Raw genomic sequence first — 20,637 nt, 5'->3', positions numbered from 1 at the left:
GCTGTGGCTCTATGAATTTCTACGACATATTTGTTTCATTTAGCCTGTCCCTCACTCTAAAATATTTCCTGATCCCTCTATTATGTTGTGGCTAACATCCTTCGGGTTCTGTTCAAGGTTCTTTTAATTTAGTCTTAACTTATCTCTACAGGAACATTTTCCTGCAGCAGAGCAGATCTGTTCCTTTCATTACCCTCTGGCAGCAGAATTGTTCCTTGTACCATTTCTTCTTCCAGGAAAACACTTCTCCTTTTTCTATGCTTATCCTCAAATTACTTCAAATCTCTGTTATCCTTTGTGAAAATGTACTGTGGATGCAACTAAGACTCACTGTTCTTTTCTCTTATCGAAAATGTACTATCTTCAAATAGCTATTATTTTCTATTTTGTTAATTCTTTTCACATGACATTTCTTACCTACCCTAAATTACTTTTTAGTATTATCTAAAGTATCATTTTTCTAACTTTTCTGAATCTGCCCATTTATGATGCAATATATAAACACAGAAACATGCACACAGAGCTAAAAAAAAAAAAATAATGATTTAAACTATTTTCTTCTATCTTCCTGGTCAAAATCCTCTCAATTAATTTGATAAATTACAGATTGGTTATGATCTCCAGTATGAAAAACACTGCTCTAGAGTAACTGTTCAGCAATTATTTAGCAATTGTTGACCAGAGGAAGAAAAGAGGACAGCATTAGAGTCATGAAACTCTCAATGCTGCTGTTGCTGCTAGGTTGCTTCAGTCGTGTCCAACTCTGTGTGACCCCATAGACGGCGGCCCACCAGGCTCCCCTGTCCCTGGGATTCTCCAGGCAAGAACACTGGAGTGGGTTGCCATTTCCTTCTCCAACGCATGAAAGTGAAAAGTGAAAGTGAAGTCGCTCAGTCGTGTCCGACTTGACCCCATGGACTGCAGCCTACCAGGCTCCTCCGTCCATGGGATTTTCCAGGCAAGAGTACTCTCAATGAGAAACCTTCAAATTTCCAGGAGAATCTGTCATGTTTGAAACACATTCAGCAACTATAAAGTAAATGAGACTTAATACATTGGTACTGTTAAGGTATTAGGTAGATTTCAAAGTACAGAATTCCAGAGGTATAATTAGATTTAATAAAACACATATCGTATTAAAATACTTATACCTACCTATGTCATAAAACAGGAAAAGTTAAGGTTCTAATAGTGCTTACAATCTCAATAGATCAGTGGGAAAAAGAGCCACAAAAGATGGTATAATAATGATCTTTTAAAAGCATTCATACCTGAATTTCCCCCGTAATTGGATGAGAGACAACCTTTGCTGCATCAGTAGGCTGCAATGTTAAGACATATATTAGATTAATGGATAAACCCTTTACAGGATTTACCACTTAAATTTCCCTTTGAGTTAAGTTCTGTTTGGTCAGAGCACACTGCCTGGAAAGCACATTTTGTCCATTTGGTTGCTTCAGATTATAGTGTCTACTTACACTTCTCAATACATGTTTAATTTTATAGATACATAAATCTCTTTTTCATTGTGTGAAGCCTGTTTTGAAACTATAATTTTATACCTGAAGTAATGTACATTCAATTACTTAAGAAATGGAAACTTTTGGTTGAAAGTATTCAATTTAAGTATTAATGGATTTTAAATGTCTATAAGAAAATGAAAAAGATATTGTTTTTACTTGACTGCCTAGGAGGCCAAAAGTTATAAAAGTCCACCTTATATTCCTTTGCTGGGTTCTCAGTCCAGTCCTACTCTCTTCTAGAATGGGACACCCAGGTAAACACTTTTTAGCATTTCATACCCCTTTAATTAAAAGTCCATAACATTTGATCTAAGTTCACATTTCCTTAATAATTTTCTTACGTCAGTAAAGCCTTAAAAACCATTCAGAATGTGATCTGATAAAGTGATTCACTCTGCTGATTAAATGACTGATTACTGATCTGTTACATTTCAGTAGAATGTACAAATTTGTACAAAAAAAGGAATGATGTCCCTGACTCTAGATCTACAACAGAATTTCAGGCAATGTGGCATCACTGTAGGGAGACATTTACTGAAATGGAGGCAAGCTTACTACGAGACAGCAAAGGCCCTGTATCCCTATATACACATCATATTGGCCTTATAATAATAATTAACTGGAAAAGGAAAATTCATCATATTTAGGTGTGTTTCTGCTACTTTTTTATTATTTTATGCTAGAAATGAGAGCAATCAAAGAAGACAGCTATCTTCCAGGTCTTGTTTTGTGAAATATTAAAAATTATGTGTAATCATTGGTAAAGTTATAGAGAAGGGTTTAAATTTTCTAAGCCATATATCCTTTATTAGTAAAGCTCATTTACGTGAATGGCCATTTAACACTGAAACTATGCTCTAGCTGCAAAGGATAAACTGCTAGTTATTGAACAATTATGTTTACTTAATTCTTTTATGTTTAACTTTTAAGGAAAGCAAAGGAGTCGAGACAAAGAAGGAATACACAAGTTCCTGAAACTCTATCTCAATTAAAGATGGGAAGTTTCCTAAAACTAGATATCCATGAATCTCAATGAGCAAGGCTGAGGGATAACTAGAGATAAAATGTCAAAAAGAGGATGAAAAAAACCCCAAGTAATGATTGATAATGTATTTTGTTTTGATTTCATTTTGATAGTTATAACTCATTTGAAATATGATCATGCAAACATAACTAGAATCAGTGCAGAGAATATACTTATGGACAAATTTTAAATGTTCTGGGGTGTGGCAATGAACTCATAAAGGCACACAAGGATACAATAATATCTGTGTACAGTGGGCATATCAGCTCCAGGTAGTTATGGTTTAAGATTAGAGACAAGTATTTCTTTTCAGTGATGTCATACCCTTGTGAAGCTGGTTTTTGATGACTGTGGTGATTAAAAAAAATGTACTGCAAGAAAATTAGTGTGATCAGTGTGGAAGAGGAAATGCAAGTGTCACTGTCCAAACCAATTCCACCATCTGAATAGTTCTGCAGTCCCTTCAGGCATACATATCCCACTGATAAATAATTTTAGTATATAACTTTGAAATAGATACATCATTTTATTTCATTTTATGTATTATTTTTCCAGTGGTTACTAAGATGTTAGGACATAAATACTAGTTAAATTGTTGGGACCTAACTATATAATAAATGTTAATTGTTTTAGGTATCTCTTTTGGTATAAGGGCAGTATGAAAAAATTACTGAGCTGTTGTGTGCTATGATAGAAAAGTCTGGGAGAGCAAGGACCTACTTCATTAGAACACTTAAAACTAGTAAGCATTTTAGTTGACATTTATTTATACTATCATGGGAGAAATTATTCAGATTTTAAAGATAATATGAAGAAAATCTGATTAGATTTCAGAAATAAAACAGCTTGTGGCAGTAAAATAAAAATTTTGGAGGAAAAAATTCATATTGAATTGGTAAACAAAATAATTTAAAATGGTCATATGTAAATATATAGCATAATTTAACCCTATGTCTAAATAATTTAGATTCACATTTTACTTTTATTTACTTAGAAGCAATCACTTAAACTGGAACATTATTAATAGATTAATAATTACTTATGAATAATCACTCAAAACATTTAATAGATGGTGTTCTAAATATACATAATTAATGTATAATTATGCTATGGTTTAAATATTTTTGTTTTAATTTACTCAATAATATTGTTTTATAATTTAATATATAGTTAGCCTCATAACTAATAAAAACAAAAGGATGTTAAAATTATAATTTTCTAAATTAACTGAAGAACATATGCTATATTTGAACATATTATCTGACTCAGAAACATGTAAGCTTCAGACCATTGCTCAGTATTTCTCTAATCTCTCAATGTCAATATTTTAACATTGTAGGATTTGTAGAACAAATAAAAATAAGTATTGACTTTTATGCATACTATAAATATCATTAAGTTTATTTATTTTAAGAAACTCAGTACCAGCTAAATGTTGATGATAATAAACTCTCCAAAAGATGAATAGGCAACAGTCCCTTTCTTCAAGAGTGTTAACATCTATTCACTATATATTTCTGTAAGTATATATAGAATCTCACTAATAACCAGATTTGATTATTGTTATTACTATTAATAAGAATTAAAAAGCAATCTATATACCATCACTGTCAAGTAGACTATAATGTGAGCCACATAGGTTATTTCAAATACTGTAGTAGTCACTTTAAAAATATAAAAATAAATGGTAAATTGATTTTTAAAAATATATTTTGTTTATTTGACTGCACCAGGTCTTAGCTGCACCGGTTTTAGTTGGGTACCTTGGCTCTTTAGTTGTGGCGTGTGGGATCTAGTTCCCTGACCAGGGGTCAAACCTGGGTCCCCTGCATTGGGAGCACAAAGTTTTAACCACTGGACCATCAGGAAAGTCCTGTGCAATTAATTTCTACTGACATATTTTATTTGATGTAATTTATTAGAAATACTATCATTTCACCATGAAATCAATATAAAAAATGTAATGAGCTATTTTACATGTTTTTTTATACTAAGTCTTTAAAATCTGTTGTATAATTCACATATACAGCATATCTCAATTAGGACTAGAACATTTGAAGTGTTCAATTGCCACAGGTGGCTAGCAGCCTCTGTCATGGACAGTGAAGCTCTATAGCTGTTTCAGCAAAACCTCTGTAAAACTACACAGGTCACATTCTTGGCATAGAAAAGAATTACCACATATCATAAAACGTATCAGTATCATTTCCCTGATATTTGTCCTATAATACCTGTGTCCTATAATACCTGTGTTCATCTTTCAATCATTACCAAAAAAGTTCACATGAAAAAAAAAAACTCTATTTTTTATTCCCATAATATTATAAAGACTCACAGGTACCACTGATGTTTTAATTTAATTTTAATTTATTTTGTTATGGTCTATGCAAGCTACTCTGCTACATGCTTAGGGAGCTATAAAGAAAATAAGAAATGGCTTTTGGTTCTTAATGAGTGTGCAGCCCATTTAGGAGGGTAAAATAAGCAAACAAGTAACCATAATCAAGATACAAATTGTTTTACTAGATCCATAAAGCATCTGGCACTTTGGAGGGAGGGAAGGAAGAGAGAAGGATGACTCTAAGGAGGGATTAGAATATGGAAAGGCTTCGTAGAGGAAGGGTTTCTGTTATTTTTGTTTATCGTTGACTCTTCATTTTCTGCAGATTGTAGAGTAAAAGCAAGGCATGGCATATAATGTCTTTCAATTTACAATTATCTAGGCTTCTCCTCTATTTATTATCCCTATATCTTTTGTATACCATGACTTAAGCATACAATTTTCTGTTTCTCATTTTTTTTTTTTTTTTGGTGGTGCATTCCCTTCTTCAGTGTTGGTTTCTTTTTCCCCTTTACCAAACGGGTTCATTAGCTAAATGCCAGCTTTCCTAACCCCATTGTCCCAGTGCCCTCTGCAGTTTTTAATGACCACCAACATTATAGCTTTACTGAATTTGTTTATATATCATCCTTCATCTATACTTAAATTAGTACTTCTTAAACTTCAAGGGGTATCACACTCACTTGGAGAACTTATTAAAACTCAGGTTGCTTGGTTTTATCCCTGGAGCTTCTGATTCAGAAGGCATAATGGTAGGATCAAGAATTTGCATTTTTAATAAGTTCCTGCCTGATGCTGGTACTACTAGACTGAGCAGGCTTTAAGAACCACTGGTCTACATAGTATACAGGGATGGATTTTACCCATCTTTGTATCTTGCATTCAAATTATGACTCATGGTACTGAAGGCGGCATCTAAAAATGTCTTTGGAAAGTAGAATGAGTTGATAACCCTAAGAAATAGAGTACTTAGTAGCAAGGCTATTGCAAAGATCTGACAACATTAAGTTTACTGTGATAATCTTCCAAGGAACATCCCCCTTCCCCAGGTAGAGGCAGGGAAGCTGACATTCCAGGTAGCAGGGATGAATTTTAAACAGGAGAGGGACCTAATCCAATCACTGTGTCAAAGATCCATAGTTGGAGGGTAGATTAAGAGGGAGGAAGAGAGACTGGTGAGCGGAGTGACTAGCAGTAAGTGCAATACTGCAGGTAAAGAAGAATAATGCTTTACTAAATGAAACTGGCAAGTTCAGAAAAGATGGAAAATTATTAGAGACTTATCAAAAAACTAGAATTCACAGCACTAGGATTCAATGAGTCAAAAGAAAAGATGAGACGGTGCTTTTATATTTGATTTAATTTTCTGGGAGGATGGTGATGTCAAATGCTGAAATAAAAAAAAAAAAATATCTGGATGACAGACTTATAGAATTTATTGTATTTGGTGTGAAAACTTTGTTAGCAGAATTTGTCATGTCTTTAGGTCATCTGTGTGGAGATACTGAGAAATCAGAAAATGATATCAGCCTGTAACTTTGGAGACAGGGCACCTCCATGAGGTAATTCTTCAAAATTAATACATAATTGCATGTGGGAAAATATAGTTGTGTTAAAATTTATTTTGAAATTGAGTCTATCTTTGAACTTATTCCTCATGAAACCTTAAAAAACTATTTTCTGAAGTCCAGTCAACTTATCTAACCATAGCCTGTCCTTCCTACATATATTTCACCACATAAGGAAAAACCTTTATGTTTAAACAAACAAAAAACCCTTTTAAATGTATTTATCAATCATGAAGAGAGTTTCTCTATTAATAATCCAATCTATGGGGGGAAAATTACAAATTGTCTATATTATCACCTGGTCCTATTAAGTTAAAATTAATTTATGTTTTCTTTTAATTCCCCAGTAACTCTAAAATAATACTGTTAGAAACATTTATTCTAACTGAAGAACTGCATGAAGAGAAAATTTGTTAGTATGGAATTGGATACATTTCAAAATAGCAATACTGTATTACTGGGTTTCTTGGTTTCCTGTTGTCCTAAATTATCCTCATTTCGTGGTCTTTTTTACTATTTATTTAAATTACAAAATATAATGTAATTATATCTTGTGTTTCGAAAAAGATACAATGACTATATTTGATACACAAAGAGGTTCAGATTTATGTAACAACCACAAAGAAAAAGAACAGGAAGCATCAGATACATTTTTTTTTCAAGTCCCTCATAATAACTGCCACAATACTTTAAGAGAGAAACACATCATTTTGATACATCTTGATCAGTTTTATACTGAGATATGGAAACCTTTTTTGTTTGTTTCAGCAGATCAATAGGAAAGGAGAAATTACATGAGAAACACCTTTAGGACATGATACTATATTTCCCATCTCCTAATTTGAGTAAGGAGTAGAAAATAAGCAATTTAGAGGCTGCATTGGGCATTTCTCACCTTGCTGCTGCTGTGTTTCTTTTTGCTCACTGAGGGTGACCCTGGCTGCCCAGGACTGGGAACGGAACTGGATCCTGCTGATGTAGGACCTGAATGAACGTGAGATCCCTTTTCAACAACAGATGACAGAACCAGTGGTGACTGCTGTAGTGAGACCTTCTGGAGCTCTGCTGCCAACTGCTTGGGATCAACCCCTGGGGATTTCGCTTTATCCACTGCAACAAAACCAAATGGCTTCACATATTCTCAGTTTCATTGGTACTTAATACCATGGAACTTATCTGAGTTCTAGATGACAAAGTCAAAATGTTATGTAAAACAATTTAAATTAAAAAGAAAATACATGCAAGTGTACCTTTATAAATCTATTTCTCAGGAAGTCTAGAAGAGACTGAGAAAGAGTACTGAATTACAGAGGAAATTTGAGGTTCCTATTATATCATTAGAAAAATGCTTGTAAATGTTTTATACAGAGAACTAACTATATGACAAAATACTCTTTTATTCACTGGAATTTAATTTGTATGATTGATTGTTTTTATTTCTTGCAATCTTATACATCTATTTTTCTAAGGGGAAATTTCAAAGAATATTTTTACATTTACAGATATATGAAAATTTCTACAGGTTTTGGTCTGCTCTGTTTAGTGCCATAACCCAGACTCTTAGAGATATTGGCTATAGCACAGGAAGTGCTTGGTAAATATTTATTGAACATGGACAACAATATATTTAATCTTATAAATGAGCTAAATTTATAGACTATATCTGCTATCTAAGAAAGAGTTAAATCTACTTTACTGTGTACTTATATATTATATTGATTTTTATTTATTATAAAAGGCAATCGAATGTTTCAGTAGTGTTCCAAAACTCAGCTATGCTAAAAAGAATCTAGTATTATCCAAAAAGTATATAGGACCCAAAATAAATGACTCCATGAATTACTTTCATATGATGAGTTGAATTTTAAAGAATTCCAAATGTGAATTCACACCGCAAGAATTTCATGTGAATTTCTTTAATGGTTCTAACATGTATATATGTGTTTCCCTAGAATACTAAAATGAAACTACAATGCTTCCGATTTTCTTACTATTACATAAATATATAAACATTCATATGTCTATACATTTATTTTTGCCTCTATCTGTGATTGTGTCTATATCCTCATCTACAGCTCCATCTGCCTCTACGACTGCTTCTCCATCTCCATCTTCACCACACTTGGAAGCTTTCACCTACCAGATTTTGGTGGTTCATGGAGTTCTAGGTGCTGGGGATTTTCAGAATCTGACAGCATATTGAGGTCCCTAAAAATTAAAACAAAAAAAAAATTAAGAAAGCAATTGAGGACGTCTGAGACAAAAGGCCCCTTTTCCCAACTACGCTGAGTATTTTTTTCAGTAGGTAAATGAGAAGTGGTTAATGATATAAAGCAATTTCAAAGCATGCTTACCCTTCTAACCAAATATATATTTGCAATGCTGTTAAAAGTCAGCTGATAAAAATGATTATTTAAGGTGAAATCTTTATGGATTAAATATAAGTTCATTTTGAAATACTGTACATATCCATGAAATCTAAATGGGTTTAGGCTTTCATTTAAATGATGCATGTTTCAAGAAAATCATGAAAGGGGACATAATAAGAAACAAAATTAGCTGAATTCTTTCTGTGCTTTAGACTTTGATTCTGAACACAAGACATCTATAAACTTGCATTCACTTTATTTTCTAATTACAAGCAATCTTTCTGACTGGCAAAGGTTCCACCTTAACAATTTTAAATTAAAAGAGCCATGAATAGCCAAAAAAATGGAAACAAAAAGATGGGGAAAAACTCACAGTCTTACACATATTTCTGCTTCCCCATTTTGCTGACTAATGATACTCTGCACTTCTTCATATGTTTTAGAAGTTAAAGGAATTCCATTCCACTCCAATACTTGCATGCCTAAAAAGAAAAATTCAAGTATAAAATAAAAAAAAAGGCGTGCTATGTCTCATCTGGGTCCACAGGGCACAGAAGACATTGCTTTGCATTTAAAAACCACTTCAGCAGCCATTCAACTGAGCACGCCATTTCAGAGAACATCAGTTCAGAGTTCTCTGGAACGTAAATACCAAAACCATATGTAGCTTGATTTCATCAACTTACCTGAACATATAAAATGTGTCTAATACAACATGCAAAATGTTGCTCTTAAAAACAATTAAATATTATCAAACCCATGCATTTTGTTCACACTGTTATGAAGACAACATTCTTGACTAAACCAATTTTTTATGGGGAAGAAATAATTGTAAACACCAATATATTATTTTCTATGTGCAGCAAGCAACTAGAAAAGTGTAAACTCTTATTATGTTATGGAATAGGAGTGGTAGAAAAAATTGTTAGGATTTTGTTGTGAAGCTTCCTTTAAGAAATCGTTATAGCCTCAACTCTGCTCAGATAAAAAAGATTTCCATTAAGTGTCTGTTACTTCACTACATGCAAGACAGTCCGAAGTGGAAGAAAGAGATGTTATATAGAGAGGGCAGCGTCATGGGTGTGTGTATGCTCTGTGCTCAGAAGGGCCCCATACTCCGTTTAATCTTTGCTGCTGTCATCTTGAAATTTTTAACACTGTTTGAACAAAGAGCCTGACATTTTCATTTTGCTCTGGGTCCTGTAAATTATGTTGCTGGACTGGTCACAGAGCATTTTGTATTTCCTCTTTTTCTAGAAAGATGATTTTCACAGAAAAGAAGTAGCAACATTATTAGTATTTCAATATTTTACATTTAGGTTTTTTGGTCCCTTTTATATGAGCTGTCAAATAATTTAGGGTGCATGTTTGGCACATATCACATGGTCATATTATGTAGCTATGTGAGCTACATATAAATTCAGTGAAACCACCCAAGTTATAGTGCCAGATATTTGTGAATGCTACCAGCTTTACCTGAGGAAAAATACCTGCCATGGCTAGAACATTATTTAAAAAGAAATACTTGTTGAACAATTAGGTTTTCAATGAGCTTCATAGATGCCAGTGTGAAATTCCCTATTGTTCACTATCGGCTTCCATGGGAAATTCTAAACATGGCATGATTGAGTCTTAAAAGTTTTAATGATTTTGATATACATTGGTAACAAGTAAGGGAAGTTCTTTTACCATTGAGAAATGGCAAAAGAAGTCCATAAAAATGCCTACAATAACACAAACAAGAATGATGACTTTTCTATAACTTACTCCAATGAAACTTTATCTTCAGATGGGCCTTAGGTTTAGTTCAACAATCCCAGGCTGTTGTACACATAAAATGAGAAAAATTACATACAAGAATGCGATAATACCTCCAAAGAAAAATTTAGCACTGAAAGTGGTAAAGCACACTGAAAAACACTTCTTTTAGTCACAAGAAAGAGTACATTTATAACCAGATGATTCTGAATTGAAACAAATTAATGGTGTCATAATCCAGAAATTGCATTGCCACTTTTCTGCAGGAACAAATTCTATTAAAGGAAATAGCTGCATAACCTTCTTGCTTCCTGTTTTGAATTTACCTGTTAGTTTTTCACATTTTAAAGGGGCAAATTCATACAATGTAGTTATACAGTGAAATGAAAAATGCTTCTAGTTGTAAAAAAGAAAATCTGTTTAGACTCATTAATAAAACTAATGAAAAAATACAGAGATAACTAGCATTTGCTGCTAAGTCACTTCAGTCGTGTCCGACTCTGTGTGACCCCATAGATGGCAGCCCACCAGGCTCCCCAGTCCCTGGGATTCTCCAGGCAAGATCACTGGAGTGGGTTGCCATTTCCTTCTCCTAACTAGCATGTTACCTAGATACATACCGAAGATCATGAACTACATGATCTTCTCAGTCTCAAGATATGCCCGTTGAACCTTCTTTGCCCCAGTAGTTTCCCACTAGCACTGGTGCAGTACTGCAGTTCAGAAGATTTTGCCAATTCTTCTAGTTTTGGTTTCATGGTGAGTATGAAATCTATAGGGAATGTGACTACTTGAACATAGTTACTTAATAACAACTTCGCTTTCCTCTGTCTCTCCAACTTCCTACAAATTTTACAAGAATCACAGGAAAATCAATGAGTATACAAATCACTCCTTTAAATTCATAAAATGATTTTAGCACTTGTAAGAATTAAAATAATTAAGTATGTATCTTCAAATATATAAGTTTTGAAAATTATTTTCTTTGGATGTGCAACCTGGCATGTGGGATCCTAGCTCTCTGACCACGGATCGAACCTGCATCCCCTAGAATGGAAGTGTGAAGTCTTAACCACTGGACACATGCAAATTCTCTTGAAAATACTTTAATTGTAAAGTCCTAGAAACTATTTTAAAATGCATGCAAACATTATTTGATCATACTACACAGAAGTTCACTAAAATAGTATTTTATCATTTAATTGATTTGAATGTAGGCATATTCAACGTTAAGGAAACTTTTTACTCTGACTTTGGTTTAGAAATAATTCCTAGAAGATAGTGAACACATGAATGGTTTTATCTACTGTTTAGCATTGTGAGCAAACACATTTCCTTTAAATTATATCAACGTGTATGCAAACCAGTTATTCAAGTTTGAGATTGTACAGATGGTACTTCAATTATATCCATGCTGCTGCTGCTGCTGTTAAGGCGCTTCAGTCGTCTCCGACTCTGTGTGACCCTATAGATGGCAGCCCACCAGGCTCCCCTGTCCCTGGGATTCTCCAGGCAAGAACACTGGAGTGGGTTGCCATTTCCTTCTCCAATGCATGAAAGTGAAAAGTGAAAGTGAGGTCACTCAGTCCTGTCCGACTCCTAGCGACCCCATGGACTGCAGCCCACCAGGCTCCTCCGCCCACGGGATTTTCCAGGCAAGAGTACTGGAGTGGGTTGCCATTGCCTTCTCCGAATTATATCCATGGAAAGCGCCTATTCTAATAACTTTTACTAGGAATGCTAGGATAATCTGATTTTTGATTTGTATGAGTAATGAGAAAATTAACTTCTTAAAATCTTACACTTTGGTAATTAAAACCCCAAAAATTTAATAAGAAATTTTTGAATTAAAAAAATCAGTCACCATAAAACATTCTACATTATCACTAGTTTTAGTGATATTTATCACTATTTATATCAATGTTTATCACTACTTCAAAAATGTATTCTGGATTAAAATTATTACATTATCTATTAAAATTTTATAGATTAAGGTATATCAAAATATATATCACACAAAAGTTCATGATTTTTATTTATCTATTCCACAAATATTTAAGTGGCAGGTACTACACAATTTATCACCTTTGTATCTATTGTTTTATGCTGTTATAAAAATTAATAAAAATGATAATCTAGTAGAAAAAAAACAGAAATATCTTGGCAATTAGCAAGATGAAGATGAATCACAGAGAAGGAAATTCAAAAGTATTTTAAGTATATAAAGAAAAACCTAGACTAATGAAAGATTAGAAAGTATAAATGAAAGCAATAGTGATGTATTACTTAAGTCTCACTATACTGAAAAATGTTTGAAAGTCAGAGAATACAGTGTGCTGACCAGAATATGGGATTAGGGGATTATGAAATATTACGTGGTTGTTTAGCTTTATCAACACTGTATGATCTGAGAATACTATGACCATTTCTGGATGAAAAATACAACTGCTTGTTTACAATTTACAAGCACATAATTATTTTATTGGGAATGCAGATAAATGCAACCACTCTAGAGTACAATGTGGCAGAATGTTGTTAACTAAAGCACATGTACACCCTAGGACCCAAAAAACTTCTTGAGTTTCTATTTATGGGGAGGTGGTAGTATCAGGAAAAATGGACAATGAGAAAAATGGACACTAAATATTTATGATGGAAACACTTAGCAGTCTTAAGAAAGAAATCATACCGGTTGTTAATACGAAAAGATGGATCCATCTTAAAAGCATCTGACTTACAAAACATGTGAGAAACAGGATCTGATCTAAGGGCAATGACATTTACATTCATTAAGATGATATCCCACACAAATTAACATTATACATTATACAAATAATAAACAGACATTACATAAATTATAATGGTTGCTCATGGAGGTAACAACAGATAGGTAAAGAAAATGATATTAAACAAATGAATTAATAAATGAATAAACAAACAAACACCCCCCTACACACACACAAGGTAGGTGGGAACCTAATGAGAACCAGTGGGGTTGGGGTTGATGTGCTATGAGATAAGAATATGATATAGCTGAGTAAAAAAACAAAAAAAAAATAGAAAAAAAATCCCAAACTTAATTAATTCAAAATTTGTATATATTATTCCCCTTTTCCACTGATATTAACTATGACTCTAGATTAGTTTCCTAAATTTGGACATCGGTGCTCATGAATTCTCGATAAACTAGCAGCAGCAGGAAAAACTCAGCTGAGCTGCTTATTTGTCTTGGCTTTCTAAATAGCAAAGAAACCACGCAAGTGAGTTTCAGGAGTCCAGTAAGTTATCCCATCAATACACTAGTTACTTATGCATTTTCAAGTTAGGCCATGTTAATATAAGTGAAATGCATAGATAGATATATTTTATTACTTTCAAAACTACATTTAATGTTTTTAGCCTATTTATATATTAACATTGGGTAAAGTCTATTGGGCTGCAAATGAGTTGGACACGACTCACGACAAAACATATGTTAACATAAAGAATGAATAAAGGGTGGACAAAGAGAAAAGAGGAAAGGGAAGAAAGAATGAAGGGAGGTAAAGGTAAAAAAAACTGAATATAGTTTCCTGAATATACAGGTCAAAGGAGATGCCCTAATCTATAACAAGATGTTCAATACTGTACACCTGAACACTTAAAAAATCAGCAAAGTATGGCTTTCATACAAAAGTTCTCAAATGAAATTAACTTCTACATTACAAAATTGTCACATTTTGAATGTGAAAAGTTATCTAAGAAATATCAAAGACTACCATTGGAAAACACCCTGATGCTGGGAAAGATTGAGAGCAGGAGGAGAAGGGGACGACAGAGGATGAGATGGTTGGATGGCATCACCGACTCGATAGACATGGGTTTGGGTGGACTCCAGGAGTTGGTGATGGACAGGGAGGCCTGGCGTGCTGTGGTTCGTGGGGTTGCAAAGAGTCGGACATGACGGAGCAACTGAACTGAACTGTTAAACTGAGTTTACTCCCTTTTTTTTTTCCTATTTCTGTGTCTACTGAAAGTATTGTGAATTAATGACTTCTACACTTATAGGTGTAAAACATATTTAGCTCCAGTCATACAAAATTTTTAAAGAAAACAGATTATCACCTCCTTTGCAGTATTACTGGTCAATTTATTATTGACCAGGGTCACTGAAAGAGGATTGCATAAATGTCTTGTAAAAACATGCCACAACTATTTCATAGACTCATTATAAAGTAAGCAAGATCCTGTTAGATATAGTAGTTTTAGTTTTTTTTACAATTGAGAAGTAAAACATGAAGTGACATGACTTTTCTAACACCACATATTTACTTAATGGTAATGGAGAGGCAATGGCACCCCACTCCAGTACTCTTGCCTGGAAAACCTCATGGATGGAGGAGCCTGGTGGGCTGCAGTCCATGGGGTCGCTAGGAGTTGGACACAGCTGAGTGACTTCACTTTCACTTTTCACTTTCATGCACTGGAGAAGGCAATGGCAACCCACTCCAATGTTCTTGCCTGGAAAATCCCAGGGACAGGGGGAGCCTGGTGGGCTGCCGTCTATGGGGTCGCACAGAGTCGGACATGACTGAAGCGACTTAGCAGCAGCAGCAATGCAAATAGGAACTCTGTTTAACTGTCTCTCAGGTCAATGCTAGAATCAGTAAATAAGAAAACTCATTCAAATTATGCTAACTAAAACTATGTCATAGCCCACCTGAATATAAACAATGTTCAAATATGTAAAACTGGGCACAAAGAACACATATATTATATAATGTTATTTTTAATTACAATAAAGACAGATAATGTATCGACAGAAATTGTTTATCTATATGACAGTATTATTTGAAAGTATGGACATGCAAAAATTGAAGATCTTATTGAACAAACAAATTGTGGGATACATCATTTTATGGTGGATAAACGATGACCATTAGGAGTGGAAAAAAAGCTGACTGGCTTTATCATCCTTTTTCTCCACTCCACTCTGAGAAGAGGAACCAATATTACATTTCTACGGGCATAATCATAGGAAACTATGCTAAGTCCTGCTGAAAGGGAAAATAATGTAGGATGGTTTGGTCAATATCACTAATTATCAGGGAAATGCAAATCAAAACCACAATGAGATATCATACATTGCTAGGATGGCTATTATAAAACAAAACAAAACAAAAAACCCCACAAAAGATGCTAAGTGTTGGTAAGGAAGTGAAGGAACTGGAACTAGTATATTCTGGTGGTTACATTGCAACAGAATTCGCTGGTGGCTCAGAGGATAAAGCATCTGCCTGCCATGCGGGAGACCAGGGTTTGATCCCTGGGTTGGGAAGATCCCCTGGAGAAGGAAATGGCAACCCACTCCAGTATTCTTGCCTGGAGAATCCCATGGACAGAGGAGCCTGGCCGGCTACAGTCCAGAGGGTTGCAAAGAGTCGGACAGGACTGAGCTGTGTAGTGTAGTGTAACCACTATGGAAAACATTATGAAGTTTCCTAAAAGTTGAAAATAGCATTACCACATGATTTAGCAATCCTACTGCTGGAGATTTATTCAAAAGAGTTGAAATGATGATCTTAAAGAGATATCAGCATTCCCACATTCTCTGCAGTGCTATACACAATAGCTCAAATGTGGAAATAACCTAAATATCCATTAACAGATAAATCAATAAAGAAAAACACGGTTTAGAAATACTAAAGAATATTATTCGGTCTTTATTGCTCCTGAATTCAGGAAATTTGTAATATGAGGCATGGATAAATCTTGACAATATCATGCTAAATGAATTAAACCCAGTCACAGGAGGACAAATACTGCATGATTCCATCTGGATGATGTATCTAAAACAGTCAAGCTCATAGGAGCAAAGAATAGAATGGAAATGGGGAATTTCTAATTAACTTGTATGAAAGCTCAGCTTTGCAAGACAAATAAGCTTTAGATATCTGAGAAATAACATTGTGCCTTTAGATATCAATACTGTATTGTTATCTAAATGTTATGTTAAAAACCATGAAGAGATTAGGCCTCATGTTAAAAGTAGTAAGTGCAATTTTAAAAAGGGGAAAAAAAGAATGTAGGATGAATAAAAAGAATGGGAGGTAAAGAGTTGTAGGGAGAAGATCTCCCCTAACAATGGTGGTTGGAGGTTGCAAAGGCAGTAGGGAGCAGCGTTCTATTTGCTTATATTATCCAGGGAAGATGGCATTACTTCAAAGAGAAATTTCTATGTGGTGCCTTTAGAAAAGCTGACCTTAGATTTGGTGGCTCAGATTAGACAGAATTACTCTCATGAAAATCTGGTCATAGTATAAGGGCACCACCCACTCAAGGAAGTGGGCTGGCTAGATCACCACTCTCTCTGTGGGGCAGGTCAATGTACAGGGATCCAACCTTCATTGTTCTAGAATGTGTAAGACCCTCACTGGGAATTTCTCCAGCACTCATGGGGAGAGAAGCATCAGATAATAAATGTGATTCAATTTTTCAAAAGTAGATGAAAGAAAGAGTGGAATTGATCACATTTGATTTACAGAAAATGTAATGTGCTTATTATACACCAGGGTGGTGTTGCAAACTCATGCTTTTTAGACAGAATTAAGGTAAAAAGGGAAATGTATTTAGCCATGATTTGTGGGTTCAACTTGAAGAAGGTTATCGTTATAGAATTCTTTTTCTAATCACTATGATTATTAACATAATCTATTATTCCAGCTCAGTATTTCCTGGAAGGTTTGGTATTGATGCCAAAGTTACTCTGTGGCTACAGTTTAAGGTGTTTAGAATTAGATATGTTACTTCATATAGACTTAAATAGAATGTGGCGGAATAAGGCAGGAAACAGTTTATAGGTACTGAAATTTGATATATCCTCTCCAAAATAATATAACACATGACAACTGAGCGACTTCACTTTCACTTTTCACTTTCATGCATTGGAGAAGGAAATGGCAACCCACTCCAGTGTTCTTGCCTGGAGAATCCCAGGGACGGGGGAGCCTGGTGGGCTGCCGTCTCTGTGGTCGCACAAAGTTGGATATGACTGAAGTGACTTAGCAGCAGCAGCAGCAGCATGGAGATATCCAATGATAGCTACATGATGCTAACATCTCATTTAAATCAGGTTGCAGTTCATAAATTAAAAACTTTTCTCCATTTAATTTCCCAATTTATTTTGTCAAAATACTCAGAGTAGATGTTTTCTATTTATTTGCTAATTAAATCACATGAACAGATTAATATTATCAAATACCATGACCAGCTAACAGTAACAGATTAATCCAAAATGCAAGCATGATTATATAGAGACACAGAGTTGGGTTAAATGGTTATAGGAAGCTAGGTTAAGTCACACAATTGTGCATGAGAGATGCTTGTCTTAACTGGTGCCTCCTCTGCTTTAAGTATCCCTAGTGAAACATCAAGGATTTTAACTTTATGTTCTTAATCTTTTTTGGTATTCATGTATTCTGCATTATTCCATTTATAAAGTTATTTAAATATATCCCACTACTCAGAGAATGGAGTTTAACACAAAATATCATCAATTTATATTTGGTAAAGTGTTTCCTAATAAACACAAGAAATATTTAAACCAGTTGCAAAAAAATCATCTCCACCAAGAATACATATATATATATTAGATACAAATTCTATTTCATAACATTATGAATGTTTCATAACACTATGAATGTTATAGAAACAGATAAAATATGCAGAACTTTGATTTCTAAGTTGTAACTTTAAATCATGTGCAAAATCAGACAGAAAGAAATTTATATTTTGAAAATTAAAGTTCGAAAATGAAATCCCCTAATCAAAATTTAAGAGCAAAAGAGATTCCAATATACTTATTATAGAGTATAAAAAATACTTTTTTTTCACAGAAGGAATTTTAAAAAATCATAACCTAAGTACTCATCACTAGAAATATCACATGATAAATTTTTGTGCATACAAATGTTGATTTCATATTTTTCTTATTTTGAGCCAAAGATACTACAGAATTATTATGAATGGGATAATCAAAACCTAAAAAGTGAACTTTAAATTACATAAGTTCTTTTATCATTTAAAGACTTAGGATAGAAATAAAACAGAGGAGTCATTTCAAACAATAATAACCATTTTATCACCATGAGAGAAACTTTAAAAAAAGAAAATGAATTATTTGTTACTTCATAAGAAATGCCAATATTTTATTATTTATATCATGAAGAAGAATTAGCAAATAATTCACTTTGGCTTGATGAATGTTAAATGCATAACATTCAGTGGTAGAATTCTATTTAAAAAGTTCTCAATCACTTTTAGTAAACAGAATGTATTTTTAATATATATTATTAGTATATAAAACATATTACAATAATTGAATTTTCCACTAATGAACCAAAGTTGTCTAAGAAGACAACACTTTAACAGCAATATCTGCCAAATGATAGAGAACAAAACTCAATTATTTCCCTCCAGGTCTTTAAAATTTACATAGAGAAATTACTTCCCCTAAGTCAGAAGCAAACATGATAATGGTAATATATTGTAGATAAATATAATGGCAATGTATTTTAGATAAAGTAAACAAAACTTTTTTGTTTAAAAGGAATAAAGAAGTCTTTTTGGATCAAAAGGAATAAAATTAGACCCATTTCACTTAAGTTAATCACACCAATATGGGATTTTTTTTTTTAAGTTATTTTGACCACTTATCCTCATTTAAACTTTACAGGTATTCAGTAAAGTATGTAGGATAAATGTAACTATCCTTGTTTTTACAGATCTTTAGAAATTACATTGAGTGGTAGTTCAAAAGGCAAGACTCCTGACTCTTCATCTAAGCCCAAGAATATTAGTAGCATTTTTGTTTAAAACATACAGAATATCTACTTATAACATTTTGGCTATTTTTATAGCTAATAACCATAGATTTATGTGCATAATCAATATGAATAAATGCACTTATTTATGATAAAAGTACTGTATGTGTCAAAGACAGGACTGGAGAGATGCTGGGTCATATCATTAATCATGATTTCTATCATGATTTCTCCTACTTAGAAGTAGGGGCATCATGAACACATGCTCATAAAAGTAAACAAGATTACAGCTCCAGGCTTAAGCTGAGAAATGAGATAGGTGATGGATAAAAATAAATTATAATGGATTGGCATAAGTTATGAAAGGCCTGGTAAATTACATTAAACTCAGGCTAATAGAAGAAATAAGAAAAATTTGCCTTAATAAAATTCTCATTTCAATAACTGTCTGCAGTTTGTATGTTAATGTCAGTCTCTTTCATGTTTTCTCTTGTACATATTTCTATTGTTACACTCAAAACACTTTATTTTACATTATGCATTTGTGTAACTGTCTCCGCTGCTGTCCTGTGAATTTCTACACCTGTACATATGTTTACTGGATAAATGAACGAAGGCAGAGACAGACTGGAAATGGGGAGACTGCTGAAGAAGATAAGAATTCAAAATTGCAGCAGAAGATAGGATTATACATTTTTACATCTAACATAATCATCAGAAAATACTTTCATGAGGAAAACATGGAATTGCTGAGAATCAGTTATTCAAGTATAGTATTTAAATCCATTTTTCACAATTCATTAATATAAACTATTTAAGTTCAATAAAACTGAGAGATTTTATTCATTTTTGTTCCTCTCCAACACCTAAGTAGATATTGATAGACACATAATTTTCATATATAAAAATGCATTACAGAATGAGTTTTCATCATAAACATTAAAAACTGTGGCTCTTAGTGAGATACAATTTGAAAGTGATAGGAATAAAAAACATTTGAAATGCCACCTGTAGAACTACACAATTACACATTTTAAGTTGTATGATGTCTATTAAAGAATGTATACTTATTGTATTAATTAAAATAAGATTAAGACTTGAATGTTAAATGTTCTGTAGGTTTCTTACATTATGTAGCGATTTAAGTTTTTTAAAAACTTAACTTTTAAAAAAACTTTGGCTTATAGTACCTTTTGGCTTGTGAAATTTGAATACTCTGTATGGGAACAAATGAATAAACATATTGAGGTCAT

General features: G+C 33.4%; 1 protein-coding gene across 1 annotated transcript in view; it reads right to left on the bottom strand.

Annotated features, from left to right (window-relative positions):
• Window positions 1-20,637, bottom strand: part of PCLO (piccolo presynaptic cytomatrix protein) — a 389,810-nt gene that overhangs the window by 78,451 nt on the left and 290,722 nt on the right. The window contains exons 11-14 of the mRNA XM_061413775.1: window positions 9,199-9,307; window positions 8,597-8,664; window positions 7,352-7,566; window positions 1,272-1,322 (exon numbers count right to left, since the gene is read on the bottom strand). Coding sequence (XP_061269759.1) covers window positions 1,272-1,322; window positions 7,352-7,566; window positions 8,597-8,664; window positions 9,199-9,307 — 443 coding nt within the window. The remainder of the gene's footprint in view (window positions 1-1,271; window positions 1,323-7,351; window positions 7,567-8,596; window positions 8,665-9,198; window positions 9,308-20,637) is intronic.

The sequence above is a fragment of the Bos javanicus genome, chromosome 4 (genome assembly GCF_032452875.1).
Source record: "Bos javanicus breed banteng chromosome 4, ARS-OSU_banteng_1.0, whole genome shotgun sequence".
Taxonomy (NCBI): domain Eukaryota; kingdom Metazoa; phylum Chordata; class Mammalia; order Artiodactyla; family Bovidae; genus Bos; species Bos javanicus.
This window is presented reverse-complemented; position numbering and strand designations above follow the sequence as displayed.